At 43.0% G+C, this 19,743-nt stretch overlaps 1 protein-coding gene across 3 annotated transcripts in view; it reads left to right on the top strand.

The window, feature by feature from the left end:
- The first annotated feature begins 6,633 nt into the window (after positions 1–6,633).
- The window catches only part of COL12A1 (collagen type XII alpha 1 chain), a 114,796-nt gene continuing 101,686 nt past the window's right edge, over positions 6,634–19,743 (top strand). For 2 of the 3 annotated variants that reach the window (XM_061427224.1, XM_061427225.1), the window contains exons 1-6: positions 6,634–6,740; positions 13,768–13,884; positions 15,665–15,808; positions 16,238–16,297; positions 18,581–18,844; positions 19,034–19,198. In XM_061427224.1, coding sequence (XP_061283208.1) covers positions 6,668–6,740; positions 13,768–13,884; positions 15,665–15,808; positions 16,238–16,297; positions 18,581–18,844; positions 19,034–19,198 — 823 coding nt within the window. In that variant the 5' untranslated portion in view covers positions 6,634–6,667. The remainder of the gene's footprint in view (positions 6,741–13,767; positions 13,885–15,664; positions 15,809–16,237; positions 16,298–18,580; positions 18,845–19,033; positions 19,199–19,743) is intronic. The other variant, XM_061427226.1, reaches the window with a different exon arrangement.

The raw sequence follows: 19,743 nt of genomic DNA, 5'->3' as shown, positions 1-19,743 counted from the left end.
AATTAACACCTCCTCTTTTGCCTTCCCCTGACCTGAACCTCTCAGCAGCTTGGGGGGGGCAAGAATTTCTAAAGGCGACTACTTCAGGGCGCACAGAAAATTTATGTCACCTCCACAGACGTTCCTCCGTCCTGTCGCTTCGCTTCTCAGTCAATCCTGGGAGTTTGATCTATGGATGACACATTTCCCCAAAACTCACTGTATGTATCTACGTTCTGGAATTTAGACGTCAGGGACAGCGCTGACCGCTAGATCGCGCTGTCGGACAAGAAATCTGAAACTCGGGACCCGCCAGGAACCCAGGAGTCGGAGGGAGAAGAGGTGGGAGCAATGGATGGGAAGAGGGAGGTGAGGGAGATTCCGGGAGGCAGCCTGAGGAATAAAAGCCAGGAAACAACAACAACAAAACGATAAATCCAACCGGCGCAGCCTCAGTCGATAAATATGATTCAGTTCAGTTCAGTTCAGTCACTCAGTTGTGTCCGACTCTTTGCGACCCCATGGACTGCAGCACGCCAGGCCTCCCTGTCCATCACCAACTTCCTGAGTTTACTCAAACTCAAGTCCATCGAATCGGTGATGCCATCCAACCATCTCATCCATAAATATCATTAATTTATTGCAAAAACTAATCGGTTCTAAAAGGGTATTAAGAACTGAACGCACTACTGAAGGGGAAGACGGTTTACAAGTTTTGTTTTGTTTTTAACGTTTGTCTGCTCACCATACTGGGAGCCCAGCAGAAGGGCACCCTGAGGCCAAACGGTGCAGACAGCCCGCGGGGAGCACCCTTTCCCCCCACCCTCCCCTAGAGCGCCTTTGGATATGTTTGAATTGCACTCGTGTCCCCAGGAGTGCGTGTGCTTGGATTAGTTTGTGGATGCGCGTCTGTGGATTTCCCGACCCGGGTGTCCCCAGCCTTCTCCTTTCATCCAACTCAGGAAGTTTTGTGTATGATCCTTCTTTCAACGGGAGAGAGGACTTTTGCAGCCGGTGGTTTACATTACCTATACTTCTTTGCAGCAACTGTTCTCGAGTATATTAAATCTAAATTTGGGAACGAGACTGCTTTGAGCCGGCGAGGACTGCCTTGAAGTTCCCCAGGCGTCGCCAGGCGCGTGGTCTTGGGCGGACGCCTCTTCCACCGACTCTGCCGCCTCCAGCCTCCAGAAGGGGAAGCCCGCCTCTGCGCTCCGCTCCCCGGCTCAATTCCCGGGCTGCTAGATGCATTTGCAGCTCTGAATCAAATCAACAGCCGAAAACTCTTTTTTTAATCCCCAAATATCAACACCTAGGTTAAGTAGCTTCCTAGGCAACCTCGCCATTACAACTTTTAAAAAGTACATAAAGAAAAAGAGCGGGCTCGCGTTCGCACAGGCGCGCGCGCACACACACATTCCACCCGGGCGAAATGAAAACTCCAGCCAGCCTGGGCTGACTTGCAAGGCAGCAGTTTTCCTTTTCTAGACAGAGGTGTGGATTTCCCAGGGGCATCCCCGGCCGTTCCAGGCCACCGGCAGCACCGCTGGGTGCCCGGGGCCGTGAATGCCGGGACTTGTCAGCTTCCGCGCTCTGTCCCCAAGGCTGCCACCCGCCTAGGAGTGGAGTGAGACAGAGTGAGGTTGAAGGGCTGCTACCCTGGCGATCACCGCGCACTGGGGTGTTCACGTTGGGTTATTCACGCCTGGGGCGCTGGAGGTTTGTGCCAGACACTTGGGCTGTGAAAGTTTGAAGGGGAAAAGGCCTGCGCACTGTGCATGTGTGGGCTCTTTGTGTGAGCTCCCAGCTGGACTTCCAGTGGGCTGTGTGTGCTCGGGGAATGTGCAGAGGTGGCGATTCCCATTTTCCTCCATCTCCGCGCCCCCCATCCGTTCCCTCCCCGCCCCAGTGTTCTCTCTGGCTTCCTCTAGAGCAGCCTGTGCGTGGGGCGAAGTGCAGGGGACCGCTCGCCCTGAGAGTTCTTGCCATTCTGAAGACAAATTCGGAGGCTATCGAGCCCGGTGTGGGGAAAGACAAATTTAGAGATGTCAGATCAAACAGGGAGAAGAGGTTATATTGGCCACCCGGCCTCCTCCTCTACTGAGGGCGGTGAATTCAGGGACCGCGCTGCGGCTTTCCCCTCCGCGCTCTCGTCTCCATCCCCGGTAGCTTAAAGGAGGCCGACTAACCCTGGGCTCCAAGAGGCCAAAAGGCGCAGGGGTTGCGCTGAGCGCACTGACGTGTAACCCGAAAGTTTCCAGAAGCGCTTTTCGGATGCCACAGTGTAAGAGTGCCTCACCTCCTCCCGTGCGTCTAATACGGTTTGGCAGCCCTCAGTGCTAGGCGCCCCGTTCGGGGCCAAGCGGTGGCGCAGAGCGGGGAGGGGGACGGCAAAACCTGCAGAAGGCGCTGGCAGAACACGAGCTCCATGTGGCCGCCAGCTCCCAGCAGTGAGGGGCAGGGGGGAAACTCACTTCCCTCCGTCGCCTTGACCCCGCGGGGTTTGAAGGGCAGAGCTTTCTTTCCGAAGCCTCGACTAGGAATCAAGTTTTGTTCTGGCTCAAGTGAGACATTTCGACGGTGGATGGAACTTGTTCCCGAGCGGGCTTCCAGTTCGGAGGATCCCTAGGTTTCATAGCATTCCTTCGCCCTCTCTTTTGGCTCAAATGAAGCCTCCCAGTTCCGTCCCGGAGCATCGGAGGGGGGAGAGAGAGACAGGACTGGGAAAGCCATCCCACCGCTGAGCCCGGCGCAGGCGGCCATCCGGGTTTCCAATCGTCCGAGATTGAAAAAGACAGAAGGCGCGCCGCGTGCACAGACAGTTAGTTAATGGAAACGCTGTAAATCGGTTTTAAGTGCACCCCAGGACGGATAGGGAGAAAGGTGCGGGTGGTGATGATGGGGGATGGGGCTAACGATGGGGTGGGGTCGGTCACATTCTTGCAGTTCTATACAGGAAAGTCGCTACTTCCCTCCCCCCTCCTTCTTAATTTAGAAAAATAAATTTATTAAAGAAAGTCGCCCGGAGAGGGAAACCCGAGCTCCCCAGCCCGCCCCAAGCGGAGGAGTGAGCGGATTCCCTTGGCAGTGAACCCGGCCGCGGCTGTCGTTCCCCCCACCCCCACTCCCGCCCCTCCCCGCTTCCTCTGCTTCGCCCCTGCCCCCTCCCCTTCCCCCCTCCCCGCCGGGGCACTGCTACTACGGCGATCGCCACCTCACGCCGAAGGAATGCTCGAAGTATGCACACGTTCCCAAAAGTAGACCTCCTTCACCGCCGGAGGAGCATACATCACCCCGTGGCAGCCGTCCACCTTCTCAGGCGTTTCGTAACCGAGTAAACTGAGAGCTGGGAACAGCCCTCTATTAAGGAGCCCGCGGCGCGGAGCCTCTTCCCACTCGACCGAGGCGAGCCGACCCAGACGCGTCCGCGCGCCGGCAGCTGCGGTCCCGGGCCGTCTCCGCCTGTCCGGCCGCGCCCGCCGCTCCGCCCGGGCTCCACCGCCTCCGGGTCCCCGGTGGCCCTGCGGCCGCTCCACCTCTCCGCGGCCGCCAGGTGCGCCCGGAGCGCAGCGCCGACCGCCCGGGCGTGCGCGAGGGATCACACCGAGCGCCGGCTTCCGCGACGCCGGGAAGCCTCTGTCGCCGCCGCTACCTCGGTCACCACTGCCTCAGGTCGGTCTGGCTGCTAGCCTCCCCCCGTCGCCTCGTCCCTTCCAAAGATAATTGGGGAAACTAACTTCGAGCCTCTTCGTCGCTCGGCTCTGAGCCACTCAGGAGCCCGAGCGGGGGCCGTTTGAACGTGCGCCTGGGCTACTCGGAGATTTTTTTTGGGGGGGGGGTGTTCATGTGTAACATGAAGGGGGAAAGAAATGTAGTTTTTTTCTCAAGAGAGGATGCCGGGCGGCTGTGCGTGAGTAAAGCACCCCTTCACTGTTCCAGCTGGAGGAGGCATTTCGTCTATAGATGCTTGGTTGAAATTGACGAGGGGTGCGCGGGGTCCTGGAGCCGCGGGTCTCCCCCGGGCCTCGCGGCTGCCGGCGCGCAGAAGAGGTGACGCCCGGGGCGAAATTCTTTAGAGAGCCCGCCGACTCCTCGTCCAGGCTGCGCTGGTGCGTTTGGCATCTGGAGACAGATTCCCGGGCTGGTGTTCTGGCTCCTTCCTCCGCTTTTCAAAGCATCCCGGCCTTGAGGGGGTGGGGGTGGGGGTTAGTTCAGCTCTCGGGGACTCAGCTTTGGCCCGACGTTACCCAGCTTCTCCCCCAGGCTAGACGGGGTGGCCCTCCTCAGGGTCGTGGAACCTTTGCGCGAGTTTCCATCCTCTATCCTAGACAGGGTAGGGGTCGCAGAGGGTTCTAAGGAGCGGGGAGTGTAGCCAGGGAGCATAAGAGGTACACCGCATCAGGCACCTTTAGGGGCCGCAGGTGGTCCTTGCAGGGCTTGCCGGAGACCCCTTTCCCTTCCCCTCAACCCGGATTCTGTGGCCTTCTAAAGCGTGCTGGCGCGCCGGGGAGGAATGGGGCAAGAAAGGAAGTGAGCGCTAAACTTGGTGGTCCTTGGGTAACTAATGTCAAGGATTCAGTGGGTTAGGTCGGTGGTAGGTGACGCGCAGGAAATCTGGAGGGACCCCGCGGGGTGGGGGTGGGGGTGCAATTGCCTTTTTTAACTTGGCAAGAATTGGGCTCTTCCAGCGGAGTGGGGGGAAGGGACGAGTTGGCCCAAGGAGATGAATCCAAGTTTCCAGCCCCCCATCTATGCGCGCCCCCCCCCCCCCCGCCCGACTCGTTTTCATTCATGAGTGTGTGAAATGGCCCAGCTGCCACGTAGGGGCGGCCGATTTCAGACTTTTTGTGTCTGAGAATGCTCAATGAAGTGTTGCTAAACATTCAGATAAATGTTTTAGCTAAAAGGAGAGAGAACTTTTCTTTTCTTTCTTTCTTCTTTTTTTTTAAACATGGGTGTAATGCCTGGCTGGCTGGCTGAACTGACTTTATGTTCAGATACTGCGACGAGATAGGATCCATTGTGCCGCTGAGTTAAGACAGCCGATAAGTGGCGCTCTAGATCCACAATAGCCCTGCCACAACTTTTACAACAAGTTCAGCGGTTAAAAAAAAAAAAAAAAAAAAATCTGCACACAGTTTTTCGGTGGGTCGATTGTCAGCCTTTTAACTTTTCGCGAGCACGACTGCCAACTGAGTTGGAAATTATTATAGCGAAGTTAAGGCCAGATGATGGGAACAATGGACCAGTCTCACCTCTTGCCTTTTACTGATGTAGAAAAGGGTTAGACATGTGAAACAGTTAAGTAGGAAGAAAGAAATTGCTAGAGTCCTTGGATCTCTAGAGCAGCGGGAAAATTTTAATCTTGGCTTATAAAAAGAAGCTCCGGGCAATCTGGCAAGCCTGTTCATCAGACATTTAAAATGCAATTTACACTCGGGCCCAGGAAAGCTGCCCTGATACATCATGCCAATAATTTGGAAAGACACGGTTGGAGCTTGTCAGTTTCTTTTCTCAAAGAGGGCTCAACCTTTGGCTCCTTTTTGGGTTCCCAAGCATGACTTCGTTTTTCAAGAGGCCTGGTCTGTTGCCTTACAATAATTTATGTATCTCAGAATCAACTCTCTTTTTATGTTTACCTCTGGCAGTCTCCCACTTTTGTTCATCGCTAGTAGCTTTTGTTCCTGAGTTGGACCTTAGAATAGTTTAGATTTCCTTCTACCAACATGGATTAGGCACCTACTTACTATGTGTTACTTGCCACAAAAGGTGAATAAGTTTCCTTGTCTTGAAGGAATTAATAGCCTAGTTACAGAATCAGGAAAAATGAGAGTAGGATATATTCTCTGGAGCATGTAAACCTGTAATCTTCTGGAATAAATGAACAGTTAAGTGAGAAGAGTAATTATTACTGAGAATTTTATAAAAAAAAATCTTGGGAAAACAGACAAGAGTGCTTTGTCCTTCTATTGCCTTTCCCTTTTTTATTATGTATTTCAGAGTTGTTTTTTCCTCATCTTGAGTGAAAGATTTATCAGATGTGAAGACAACACAGCTAGCAGGAGGGTCAAGTTTCTCTTGGGCTGTACATGTTTCTGTATAATCCATTTCAGACCTTCAAGGGCTGCATATTTGTAGGCAGAACAAAATGATGAAAAAAAGAGAGTAAAAGAGGCTTATTATACTTTTCCAAATTACCCTGAGACCACTAAAGTACAGTTACCTAAAGAGTTCCGCAGCTAGGGGGGAAAAAACAAAACAAAACAAAACCTGGCCAAATAAAAACCCCAGCTGGAAGAGACATTTAGTTGACTTAGGGATAAGATGATCTCTGAATTAGCCATCACCCAGGCAGGATGAAGTCATGTGGGGCCTGGTAAGGCCCTTCACCCGGGATGCTAAGCAGGTCCGGCCTCCAGGCAAACAGGACCCTCTTTAAACTTCAACTCGCTCTCAGTGCCCTGATTGAACGGCGGCAGACGAACTTGACTTCTTCCACTGCTCCACAATAGGGCCCATTCTCTGCTCGGCTGGGCCCTGTGGTTATTAAGGCAGAGCGGGTCGGGTCCTGGCCCGGGTCCAGGCTCCAGTTCTAACATGGTTCCAGGCCCGCCCGGACCCGGTTCTGATGCGGTCACTGTTTCCTCCGGCAGATCCCTTCATGTGGCTGTGAGCCCCGAGGCGGAGCATGCGGATCAGGCTTCCCCCAGCGCTCGCCGCCCTGGGCGCGGCCCTGCTCCTGTCTTCCATCGAGGCAGAAGGTAAAAGTCTTTTCCCTCCTTCTCTCCGTGACAAGGTAGAAGTCTAGAAAGGAAAAAAAAAAAAAAAAGGCAAACCTTCCTTGCCACTGTTGCTCGATCTGTTTCCCCTGCACTTCGTCTGTTTTCTCCCGGGGTTTCTCTGCTTCGGAGAAACGCCCCCTCCTCTGAGGTTCGTCCACCTCCCAGCTCTCAGGTCCAGCTCTTTTCCGTCTTCCGCTTCTTCCGTTCCGTGCAGTGCTGTGTGCTCTCCTTGCGCTTGTCTCTGCGGTGTGCTGTCCACACCGCCACCGCCGCTGCCGCCTTCGGAGCGAGGACCAGCCGTCCGGGAGGGGGCGACGGCTGCACCCGGCTCTACGGACCGGACGCCCCGAGGGTGGTACCCAGGAGCCCCGGAGCGCCCGGCGCGCTCGCTCGTGCGCGTGGCTGGGGGAGCCCCTGGCTCGGGGCCGCGGCCTCGGTGACAGCACCAAATAAAAGACTCCAACAGCGCCGGCTCTGCGCCTCTGTGTGTTTTGTGGGGAGTCCGGTCGGCGAGGCGGGCGGTGCGGGCACGTGAGCAGCCAGATCGCCCCGGGAGTGGGTGGTCGGTAGCAATCCGGGACCCGGGGTGTGTTGGCAGTGGCCGGGGTCGGGGGTCGCTGCTGTCCCTGTTTGGTTCGCTGCGCCCCGGGACGCCTGGCCCAAGCCCAGACCCAGCCCCTCGCGCACAGGTTGGGTCTGGGCCAAGGTTCTTAACCCAGGGAGCTGGTGGGAGCCTGGCAAACTGGGCATCACCTCCCCCAACACTCCTTCCCCCAGCATCATCCCTGGGCGCTGAGTCTTCTGAGCCTCAGAGATGGGCTCAGGGCCCAAGGGTCTGGAAAAACTCTATAGGCTCCACCCCTTAGGAAATGAAAGACTTCTGCTAGGTTTTCAACCTTATTTCATCCTTACTGTTGTGTGCATTTGATGCCTTCGTTTGTCAGTATTGGTGGAACAAACCCAGTAGGGGCTTCTGTGTTTCCTCAGTTATCATGGGAGATCTGACACACTAAATTTATTTTTCTGCAAGGTAAATGGGGTACTACCATAAAGACAACTTAAAAATATGCTCTTTTTTTTTTTTTTCCAGTAAAGAAATGCTCCTGATGGAGTTAAGGGAAAAAAGCAATATTTCTGGGTGGGGCAGTGTGGAAGTTGGGGGTGGGGTTCAGAGGGTGAGGGTAATTTAGAGTTTGTGGGGAAGTAGAAGGGTTTCAAGACAGCACTGAGATTTTCCAAAAACTTTCTGTTGTGTTCAATCCTCTGGTTCAAGACCGCAAGTACCAAAAGTTAAGATTAGGAAAAGCAGAGTCTTCAAAATGTACAGCATGTTCAGAAAAGTAAGGGAAACTTGCTGGCTCTGCTTATCTGATGAATACTTCATGAATGTAGAGGCTTTTCAGAGAGGCCTCTGTGAAGTAATATTCAGATGAGAGTGCTTTTAATGTTCCATTCTATGTCGTTGTTAGGAAGGAATTTCACTGGAGGAACTTCTGGAAGCCCCACTCAAGATATTTTTAGATAATTCACTCAAGTGGCCTATTTATTGCTCATTAAGAAAATAGTTATTTGAAAATCAGAAAAAGTTGTGAATTCTTAGGACAAGAATTGGATTGGAAATGATGTAAGTGGGAAAAAATCAGTTCTCAATTGGATAATAGATAGTTAGCAAAGTGCAGTTGAAAAGAGCATTTTGCTATCTACATTACTGATTATTTCCGTATTTCTCATAATTTATCTTTTAAGTTTGTATTTATTTCCACATGGTATAGCTCTTTGTTTTGCTTTCTTAAGCTGTTTCTCTTCTTGTCTCTCATCTGCTTAGGTCAGCATTTAATAATGATATTTTAATAAGATTTTTTATTTGAAGGGGACCTCATTCTCCGGTTTGGCACTGTCAAATAGAAATATATTGTGAGCCACAAATGCAAGCCACACATGCAACTTAAAATATTCTGATTGTGATATTAAAAAGGGAAAAAGAAACAGGAGAAATTAGTCTTTGCAACATATTTCACTTAAGCTAATATATCCACTGTATTGCCATTTTAACATGTAATCAATATGAAAATTATTAGTGAGATATTTTGCATTTTTTGTATTAAGTCTTTGAAACTGGGTGTGTATTTTACACTTGGAGTGTATTTCATCCAGACTGGCCACATTTCAAGTGCTTGATAGCCACATGTGGCTTGTGGCTCCAGTGGTGGACGGGACTGGTCCAGTGTTAATTACCAACTAAGTGGCCCCAGGAGATTGGGAAGGGCTAACAAAATTTGTAGCCAAGGCATTTCTGGGGACAATGGGCAGCAAACAGAAGTTCTCTGAATCATTTCTGTTGATACATTTCAAAACTTCAACTGGCAGCCCTGCTTCTTGAGATGTCATTTTGACCTTAATTCTAAAATAGCCATTGTAACTTTTCTTTCTCTTTTCCAACTTGTACTCTTGTCTTCATACTATTTTCCAGTCAATTTCTACTTAATTTTTTTTTATGTGTGGAAAGTTCCATACCTTTAATTAAAAGATTTTGGCATTCACTTTTTGCATTTATCCTTTTTTTAAAATATAGGGAGTACCACCTTTATTATGTTGTTTTATTCTATGTATTTATACAAGGAACTTTATTTTTCATAATTAGTATTTTCTCCCGTAGAAATAAGAGTGAAATGATTTTTTCTTTTATTTATTTTTGATTTTTTTCTTTTAATAATTTTTAGCTGCCGCATAGACTTTATTTCTAACCCTAACCTTATAACTTGGCCAGCTCTCTGTAAGATCTAAAATGTGTGAGTTATTTTTGGTTCCTATATCATAGTGCACATTAATTGCCATTTAGAAAATTTAACACTTAACATGTAAAGGTCAATGGCCAGTGTTCCCTGAGAATTAGACACCTTTCTAATTAATCTAAATTTGAGGTGATCGTATGTTTTATGAAAAACAGTTGTAATTTTAGTAACTCTGATTTGTAGTTCATAATATATAATGAAATATTGGGTATTTTTAATTCATAACTGAGTAGAGGCTATAAGCTTTAATTACCTTGTGTCTAGGTTAAGAGGCAAGTTAATGCGTATTTCTATAATCCTGTGTCTAACTTGCAACAGAAATTTCAAACTAGATGGGAATGTGTAGTCATCTATTCTAGTTTTCTCGTTCTCCGAGTGAGAAAATGAGGACCAGAGAGGCTGAAGGGCTCAGTTAACAAACGTGATGCCTAGGGGCAAGGCGTAGGCAAGACCCAGGTCTTCTAGGCCAGCGCCATGCTAATTTGCTCCCATTGCGCTGCTTTCTCGCTTGACAGTGGGTCAACCCAGCCAGTTTAATGAAAGAATGCATTTTGTAATCTGCACAGAATAATTTATTACTTGTCTGAAACATGAACTTTTCAACTGCTTATTTTTGGTATCTTATAAACACAAATGAAATAAATATCTGTATCATGGCAAAGGTCATTTAATTTATACTAGCTTTGGACAGAAAATAAAAATTAGCGCCTACTGAATGTAGTAAAACTGCACTTTGCTCGCTTCTCAAAGTTTCTGCCATTAAAGTAGTACCCTTCTCAATATTGCTATCACAAAATTTAGACTAAAGGTCAACAAGGTGGGCTGCTGCTGCCCTTCAGCAGTTTTAACCTAGTGTCTGCTGCTTCAGGTCAATTTCCTTGCAAGGTTGGTGGTACCTGGTTCATCAAGATGATATTTTAGCAGTTTGTTCTTGGTTTTCCTTATCTTTAATACACTTCATACACTTACCAAATCTTATTACACTAATCTCCTTCCACCTGTCCATCCATCCTTGCACTGATGTTAAACTCTTGGACATATCTTCCTTTTGAGTGCCATAATGAATAACAATATTTTGTAAACACTGTATATCAAGATAGACACTTTGGTTTTAAAAGTGCTTAAACAAGTTGTAAAGTTAATATACCAAACTTTATCTGTATCTGAATTGGAGATGTCTGAATAGCACATATTTATTGTTGATGAGGCATGAAATAAAGGTTTTTCATAGAGTAAGTAAAATACTTATGTATATTTTAATAGCCAAATTCATATCAATATTGGTTTCTAAAGTTAATCTTTCATGCAAATATTTATTTAATAAGCCAGTATGATAGAAAACTGTATGTTCTAGAGTCAGACTATGGGGGTCCAAGTTTTGCTGCTTATTTGCTGCTGTGTTAACCCTTCTGAATTTCACTGATTCATCTGTGAATCAGATAATAAGGCCACTCTGCTGGGTGATCATGAAAGGAGAGAGAGACAATATATAAAGTGACCAACTCTCTGCCTGTCATAGAAAAGACACTCAGCAAACACTAGCTATTATTATCATTGCTAAAAAGTCCTAAATCCTGCCAATTTATGTAAAAAGATATATCAGAATGTAGCTTTGATAGCATAGCCTTTTGATAACAAAGAGCATTATTCATAAATATGAACTTAAACTGCTAGTGTTATGAATACTTAAAACTCTAGTTTCTTCACTATCAGTATTCAGTTTTATGAATATATTAATATACCTGATTGCTACCTTATTCATTTATAATTACACTTCTATTTATCTTCATTCCCGTTCATATTCTACACAACTATGACTGTTTGCAATCACAATCCCTATGTAGATAGTTTTATTAGAAATATTCTGGCATCTGCATTCACTGTTTATAATGATGCAAAGGCAGTTGTGAATTACTTTTATATAAAATAGAAGACTTTTGAAGTTAATGAAAATATATTTTGCATTGATTCAAGTCAACAGGGGTCCACACTCACACCTGCTTTATTATGTTTTTTTCATGAAAAAACAAACAAAATGCATAGAATGGCAAGCCTAAAAGATTTTGCAAGTGATAAAAGTGGCAAGAAGAAAAGTGCAAAGGGCTGTCTGTTATACATATGCTGGTCAACCATCCTTTATTACTTTTGATCCCCAAGTACCACATCTGAGTTTCTATGAACACCTTAAAATCCAATTGTTAAAGACTTTTCCCAACAGTCAATTTTTCAGTTTTTCTGGAATCCTGGTCATTTGGAAATCAACAAGGTGGGCTGCTGCTGCCCTTCAGCAGTTTTAACCTAGTGTCTGCTGCTTCAGGTCAATTTCCTTGCAAGGTTGGTGGTACTGTTTTTCCATGTACTGATTTTTCAAAAGCATGCTCAGGCCAGTTGCGTCTGCCTTTGCATTAAATTTGTCCTGAGCCATTGCTACTGAAATAATATTTTATAATGATATTCTTAATACCTATTGTCCTATTAACATCTGTTGCATGCTTGTTATACTAAGTGATGGCTATCGGGAAACCTCGCAATACGGTTACAGACAGCAGAATGTTGAATAATTAAACTATGCATGTAGATTAATAGTCTAATCTCACTGCCTGTGTATGGATAGTAGGAAAATAACATCCATTCCATTACTAGTGTATACAGTAGAAATCAAAAGCCATCTCCTACAGTTGGAAACAGCAGTTCCTTAAAGCAAATGTTTGCTTAATTTGTATCATTTCCATTAAAATGTGCTATTAATATTACATAAATCCCTAACCCCAGTTAAATTCTATGACTCATGTCTCCAAGCTACTACTACAGTTCAATTGACCTTTAGGAAAACCTAAAAGGAGATTGTAATCTCTCAAAACAGAAAATTCTGACTCACAAGGAATACGTTCAATCTTAAAATGAAGAAGAATATGGCAGAAAGTCATTTTATTGTGTTGACCTGCTTCAAGAGTAATCATTTTGAATGCATCGACCATGCACTGACAGTGAGTCAGTACAATGCTGCATGATGAGGCATGAACATTGCAGGGAGAATATCATTATAAAATATTTCTGGAACGTCTTTGTGTAATGACTACTGTACATGGAGGCTTTCATTCATTGTGGGAAACTAAAAACCAGTCAACATTTCATTGACATGTGCATGATGCTGAACAGTTTTGTATGTAAACTATTGCTTTCTGTACTTTTCAATTATTCCTGTCATTGACTTCTCCAAGATTTATGCGGTCATGTCTTCAGATTGCTTTACTAGTTTCTTTAAGTTCTGTAAATAAATGTCCATAAATATACATTGATGTTGTCTTTTCATAATTAACCATTGTTTTTGTAAAAGGACCATACTGGCATTTTAAGTTAAAATGCCACTTCTAGTATGGAATATACCTGCTGCAAAGGAAAATAAGTGTTGGTTTACACCTTGCAAACATACAGCAAATTGGTGTAAACAGGCAGAATATTAATTTTATAAACACCTGTATATCATTCTTTATATATTTATAAATGATTGACATCCCTTATGACTATTTTTGAGTATTGGTCTATTTGAATACAAATATACATTTAAATGTATATTTCCTTGTGAAACACAACAGTGCTAAATTTCCCAACAGTGTTTCTTCCTTTTTATTAAAATACATTCCTCATCTCTGCCACAGACTGAGAATTATCAAACAAAAATTAATAACAAGGCAATGATGCAGAGAATGAACCAAAATATCATTGATTCTTTCCATATTATGAAAAAAAAGTATTATGTCAGTGTTCTAACTTAACTTCTGTGGTTGTAAGCAGGTTGTGATTTGGCATGCTTATTCAAAATGCACTCAGCATGTATTGAAATTTCCTTAATTGTTATGTGAATTGTTTGCATATGTGGTTATTATATGTGATTTCATTGTACCTGTATGTACTTGTATCCAAATTTGTTTCTATTATGCTTGATTTTGCTGGCCATTCTTGGATGACCTAGCAACTCAAGAATCCAAAGCGTTTTGTGCTGTCTTCTGTAATATGTATACTCTCTGATGTTTTGTCATACCGTGTCAGCTTTTAATTTTATTCTTGTCCAACAAGATATCTTTTATATTTGTTGGAAACAAATTTATGCAAAGACAATTTTAGTAAGCTTTGCTCAACACAATTCTTTATTAATTCAATTGACTATTTTGTGACATTGGAAAATGTAACATGCCAACTCTCTCTTTTTGCAGTTGAACCACCTTCAGACTTGAATTTTAAAATTATAGATGAAAATACTGTTCATATGTCATGGGCAATACCACCTGATCCAATTGTGGGTTTCAAAATAACAGTGGACCCTACAACGGGTAAGTTTTGGGATGCTGGGATTTTCGGACAGAGACATCCAAGATGATATAATCTGATCCTTCCCCCACCTTCTGCTTCATTATGAGGAAGCCAAGATTTAGAAAACCAGAGGGGTTTACCTAATGTCACAAGATATTTGGTGGCCTCAGGTCTCCAGGTTTCCGGCTCAGGACCCACTATTATATTTTTATAGTGTTAGCTTTATTAACTTGGTTTGCTGTGTAAAGCTGTTAGACTCTATCCCTTGATCAGAATATTGCTGGTAATCTTTGATTTTATAAACTAGAACGATGACGGCTTGACATTCTTCTTGAATCACTTAATCTGTCCAACACTTCAAGTGACAAGTGATGAAGTGAGGTGTTACACTTTGCCCAGTGTCCTGCATACTTCAGTGCTCAGGACACAGTGTTCTGGGATCGTGGTTAGCTGCCATGATGGAAGACAAGGATTTACTGGGTAAATTCTGTAGATCCTAAGGCTAAGAGTCAGTATCCTTGATGTTGCTTGAGTAGGGAGAACCAATCTCTCTTGACTAACTTTTATTTCTAACATGGAATGGGAATAAAACCATTTTTATGAGCACTGGCCAAGTGGTAGGAAGGGGTCTTGATTGGCTGATAGAAGAGATAGATGATGTCAACATAACTTATCACCAGAGCTGTGTTTGCATGCTTATGGCCTTTAAAAATGCCAATGATTTTAAATGCTGATTTATCAGGGGATTGAGAAACTGTTATCTGTTTTCAATATGACCCAAGAGCTTAAAAAGGGATCAGGCGTTTACTTTTTCTTCCTTGAATCTTTTCTTCCCAAATATATTTGCAGTTAACTATTTCATTGATTGCAAAGCCAAAAAGCAGCTGAAAGAGTTCATCTGGTTTCCAGATGTTGGAAATGACTGACTGTAGAAACGAACACTGGGACCATCCATACCCACAGAGCCCTGGGGTCTTATTTTGCCACGGTGGGCCCTGGTTGGTTCTGCAGTGCTCCACATATTAACTTGGAGCATTTCTCAGGGTTCTGTCACACTTGTTGCCTTTTTTGATTATTTATGTTTTGATGAAAATTAATATGGTGAAGAATTTTAAAAGTCATTTAGTCTCTAACAACTACTGTTTCCTGTTGAATTGAGCATTAACATAATCTAAAAGGAAATACATAATTGCCAGCATGTAAGGAAATGCTCAGTACGCTGTACTTCGAAATATTTGATAGTTAAGTCAGTTCAGAGGACCATGGTTACCCTTCAGAGTATGCCCCACTCACTGGAATATGGAGGATACATCTCTCCTATAAAAGTGAATGCTGTTTCCCAGTAGACATTCATTTTAGCCAATGGGGTTTGTTGTCTTTGAGTTGATTTTTAGCCCTTCATTTTCTTTTGGTACTCTCCGATACATAATTTAAAATTAAATTATTTTCTGCTTTATATCTCACTTATAAAAATTTTGTTATCTACCATTAGTATTCAAAAACAATGAAATATTTTTTTTATATTCTGATATATCTTTAATCTAGAGGCATACTTGAGTCCTCAAACAAATATGGAATATGATTGTAACAGGTAAAGGCAATGCCAGTTCATTTATTGAATTTCTAGAATTCAAAGTGTTAGTTTTGGAGGACAGTAAAAAATAATGCTTGGGCATTTTGAGAAAAATGTGTATTTTGAATTTTTAGGTTTTGAGTATATCTGGGAATTACATTATATTGTATTACGTTATATGTGAAAAAAGATTTGTTGCATTGATATTTTCCTTTCTATATTTCCAGATGGGCCCACTAAAGAATTTACCCTTTCAGCTAGTACCACTGAAACTTTATTAACAGAGCTTATACCTGAAATAGAGTATGTGGTGACAATCACTTCATATGATGAAGTAGAAGAAAGTGTACCAGTTATAGGCCAATTAACAAGTAAGCACACATATAAAGTACTTTTATACCTTAAATTTTGCAGAAGGTTTCTCTAACTTTCAAATTTAATTTGTTGTTATGCAGTTAATTTACATCAGCATTAACTGTTCTTGCTCTGATCCTAGTTATTAGTAGATGTGAATAATGTACTCACATTTATAAGCTTGGTCTCTGCAAGCAGCAGGAATGTTATGAATGAAAACTATTAAAAAGCGTTAGACTTTGCCAAGCTACAGAGTTTTTATCTCTTTTTGAAATATATCTAAAGCCTCACTGAAAATAATTTATTTGCAAGGGAATGCTTATTTGGCTGTATTCTCTGACAAGCTGGGAATACACCATACACTTGAAGGACAATACACTTACTTTCTTCTTAGGAAGTATTTTTATGGGTTCATTTCCCTTTGTAATAATCAAGTTTTGACTCAGTTCAAACAGGTGGCCCGACAAAGCCAGGGGAGAAGAAACCTGGAAAAACAGAGATACAAAGTAAGCATTTTCCTTAATATTTTATGTGGTTTTGCAGAAGTAAGTTATAAATGTAATATATAAAGGAGATGTTCCAATTCGATCCATAGTTTGATCTCACTCCTATATTAATTTCTGTAAGTTTTATCTACAAGTATAGGCAGTGTAATAGTAATGTACGGCTAAGTGGTTATAACACCCACATTCTTACTTTCTAACCATTCTAGGGACTAAATATTCTTTTTACTGGAGGTGTATTAAATGTGTGTATGTTCAAGTTTCCCTGCAGTATTCTGGCAGTAGGTGAAAAACAAAGCTCATCACTGGACTTAAATTGTAGAAACAGATGGTAGCTTAGGGACACATGGGAAATAGAAGGTTGGACCACAAGGGAGATGCCCTCGTGGTGTCTTTAGCAATTCCATTGCCGTGAAAATTGCTGTATATATTCTGGTCATCTCTAGGGTGTTTATGTGGGCTTACTTGGTGTGACTCTAAACATTTCCAGAGTCTCTGTAGGATGTCTCTGATGAATTGATGCATTTGTAATCAAATGAAAGCAATTTTATGGTCTGGTTTTGTGGTTTCTAGGCCCTTTTTATCCTACACTGCTCTGACTTACTGGGATAAAGCCTTAAGTGGTTGGACTTCTGATTTTGCCACCTTATAAATGGGATTTATGACTCGGGATAACAATAAAAATATTGTGAACACAAAGTTCCCTTTATCTGGAATTTTCCCCTCCAGATCACTGTTTATAATTCTTTATAATGTCTAATAATCTGAAGTGAAGTTTATAGCATGCAGTTACAATGCAAATATTTTCCCTGAATCATCAATATTTATTCTAAAGCAAAGTATTATTCCAAACATTGACTTTCAATAGACTTACGTTGGCCCATTAAATAGTATGCAAAAATTATTTAGGCAGGCAACTTGTATTGGCTTGCAAATTTTTCCAGGACCCTTTCCTTCTTTTCTGAGCCAAATACTTCTCTTATTATCCACCAACTGACTGCAGGGACAAAAATATCTTCAGAAAATTTACTCAGCTTTGCCTTATGAATACAGATTTTCGTAAAAACCAACCTGTTTCCCACTCACCAACTGACCACAGAGAGAAGAAAAAATATGTTTGATTACAAACACCAATTGTTGCATTTTTGGGGATTTAAAGATACCACATATGTTTTTACTTTTGAGTTAAAATATTTTCCCTGCCTTTTCTTTAGTGAAAGTAGATTTAGTTGTGAAATTTAAATGCATTGATGATTTGCATTGAATGTGCAAATGCATTGAAAATATTATGGGTATTTTGCATTATATTTATGATATATTTATGATATTTATGGTACTTCTGTTAAGATTTCATTAACCCTCTGGGCTAACCAGCTGCAAACTTTAGACCATTACATTGTAAAGTACAGGAGAATGTTGAAAGATTTGCTTTTTTCTTCAGCTCTATTGCATTTGCTTAAATGGCACAGCAATTGTTCTGTAATTTTACAAAAATATTTATTTGACTGCACCAGATCTTAGTTGCCTCATATGGGATCTAGTCCCCCTTATCAGAGATGGAACCTAGGCCCCCTGCATCGGTAACGCAGGGTCTTAACCACTGGACAACTTGGGAAGTTCCTGTTTTGTATTTATTGATCTAAAAGTACCAAGAATGAAAACACTTCGCTTATATTTCTTTTGTATGTCTCCTAGATATTTTATATAATTTTTACTTGGAGAAAAGAGTGAGGATATAGTTACAAAAATAGATAAGTCAATAGCACAAATGCTTGGGTCATAGGCTCTTGGAGAATCGGTCATATATCTTTTCATCTTGTCTTGCACAATGTCTTCTATGACATTTTAAAGACATAGTTGCAGAAATGCATGTTCATGAAGGTACTGAAAATACTTCTGTGTGTGTGTTAAGTTGCTTCAGTCATGTCTGACTCTCTGTGACCCAATGGACTGTAGCCCGCCAGACCAGGCAAGAATACTGAAGTGGGTTGCCATGCCCTCCTCCAGGGGATCTTCCCAACCCAGGGATTGAACCCATGTCTCTTATGTCTCCTGCCTTAGCAGGCGGGTTCTTTACAGTGCCATCTGGGAACCTGCCTGAAAATGTGTGCCAATAAAATTTTGTGTTCTTTTGTGCATGTCAGTTGTGGGGGAAGAACAATATGAAATGTTCTAAAGAACGAAATGATTTTAGGAGCCAACATTTTTGCAATGTTAGTTTGTATTCTTTAATGCTAGATAGATTTAATAGCATGTCATTTAAAAAACGTATCACATATATTTCAGAATGTTCTGTCAGTGCCTGGACTGATTTAGTTTTTCTTGTGGATGGCTCATGGAGTGTGGGAAGAAACAATTTCAAGTACATCTTAGACTTCATTGCTGCTCTCGTGTCTGCTTTTGACATTGGGGAAGAGAAGACAAGGGTTGGAGTTGTTCAGTACAGCTCTGACACCAGGACGGAATTTAACTTAAATCAGTACTACCAACAGGAAGAGCTGCTTGCTGCAATTAAAAAAATCCCATACAAAGGTGGCAACACAATGACAGGTATTTTTTTTTTTTTTTTTTTACAAATTTTGGTATTGTTTAAGATAAATGAAGTGTCTGTGTGGGAAAGGAATGATGGGTTGCACAAATGATCATATGTTAAATAATTTTGAAAGTAATCTCGCACTTTTTGATTTTAGTAAAATTGTATAGTGTGGAGTGACTGAATGTATCTCTTTTTCATTTCAGGGGAAGCCATTGATTACTTAATTAAAAATACCTTCACGGAATCTGCTGGGGCAAGAGTTGGCTTTCCCAAAGTGGCAATTATTATTACAGATGGCAAATCCCAGGACGAAGTGGAAATTCCAGCAAGAGAGCTTCGAAATATTGGGGTTGAAGTTTTCTCTTTGGGTAGGTCGTGTTTGCTGAAGTGTTTTCCTTTTAGAACTACTTTACTAGTTCATGCTCAGAAGATGAAGGCTTGATTCCTCAAAAAGGATCCTTCCTCAAGGAAGGAAAACAAGGTTTACTGCATCTTATAGTGTAGTGTTAATCCAAATCATTTTTGAGTAAAATTTTGATTGTCTATTTCTTCATGTAACTCCTCCCTTCTTTAAAAAAACTTTTTTATTGGTGTAGTTTCAGGTGAATAGTAAAGGGATTCAGCCATACATGTACATGTATCCATTCTCCCCCAAATTTCCCTTCCATCCAGTCTGCCATATAATTGAGCAGAGTTCCATGTATCATACAGGAGGTCCCCATGTCCCCCCTTTTTAAAAAAGGCATTAAAGCTGCATATGTATTAAGTAAGGCGATATTCACATTCCTTGTCAATCCTCTGCTTTTCAAAGAATTCTGGGCCAGTGGTTCTCATAAAGGTCCTCCTTGTATTATCATTAAGTGTTTTATATGTATTTCCTCTATTATGTAACACTTGAAGAATTCAGAGGGCT

This window comes from Bos javanicus, chromosome 9 (genome assembly GCF_032452875.1).
Source record: "Bos javanicus breed banteng chromosome 9, ARS-OSU_banteng_1.0, whole genome shotgun sequence".
In the NCBI taxonomy this organism is placed as follows: Eukaryota; Metazoa; Chordata; class Mammalia; order Artiodactyla; family Bovidae; genus Bos; species Bos javanicus.
Note: the sequence above shows the minus strand (reverse complement) of the source record. Positions and strands in the feature narration are given on the sequence as shown.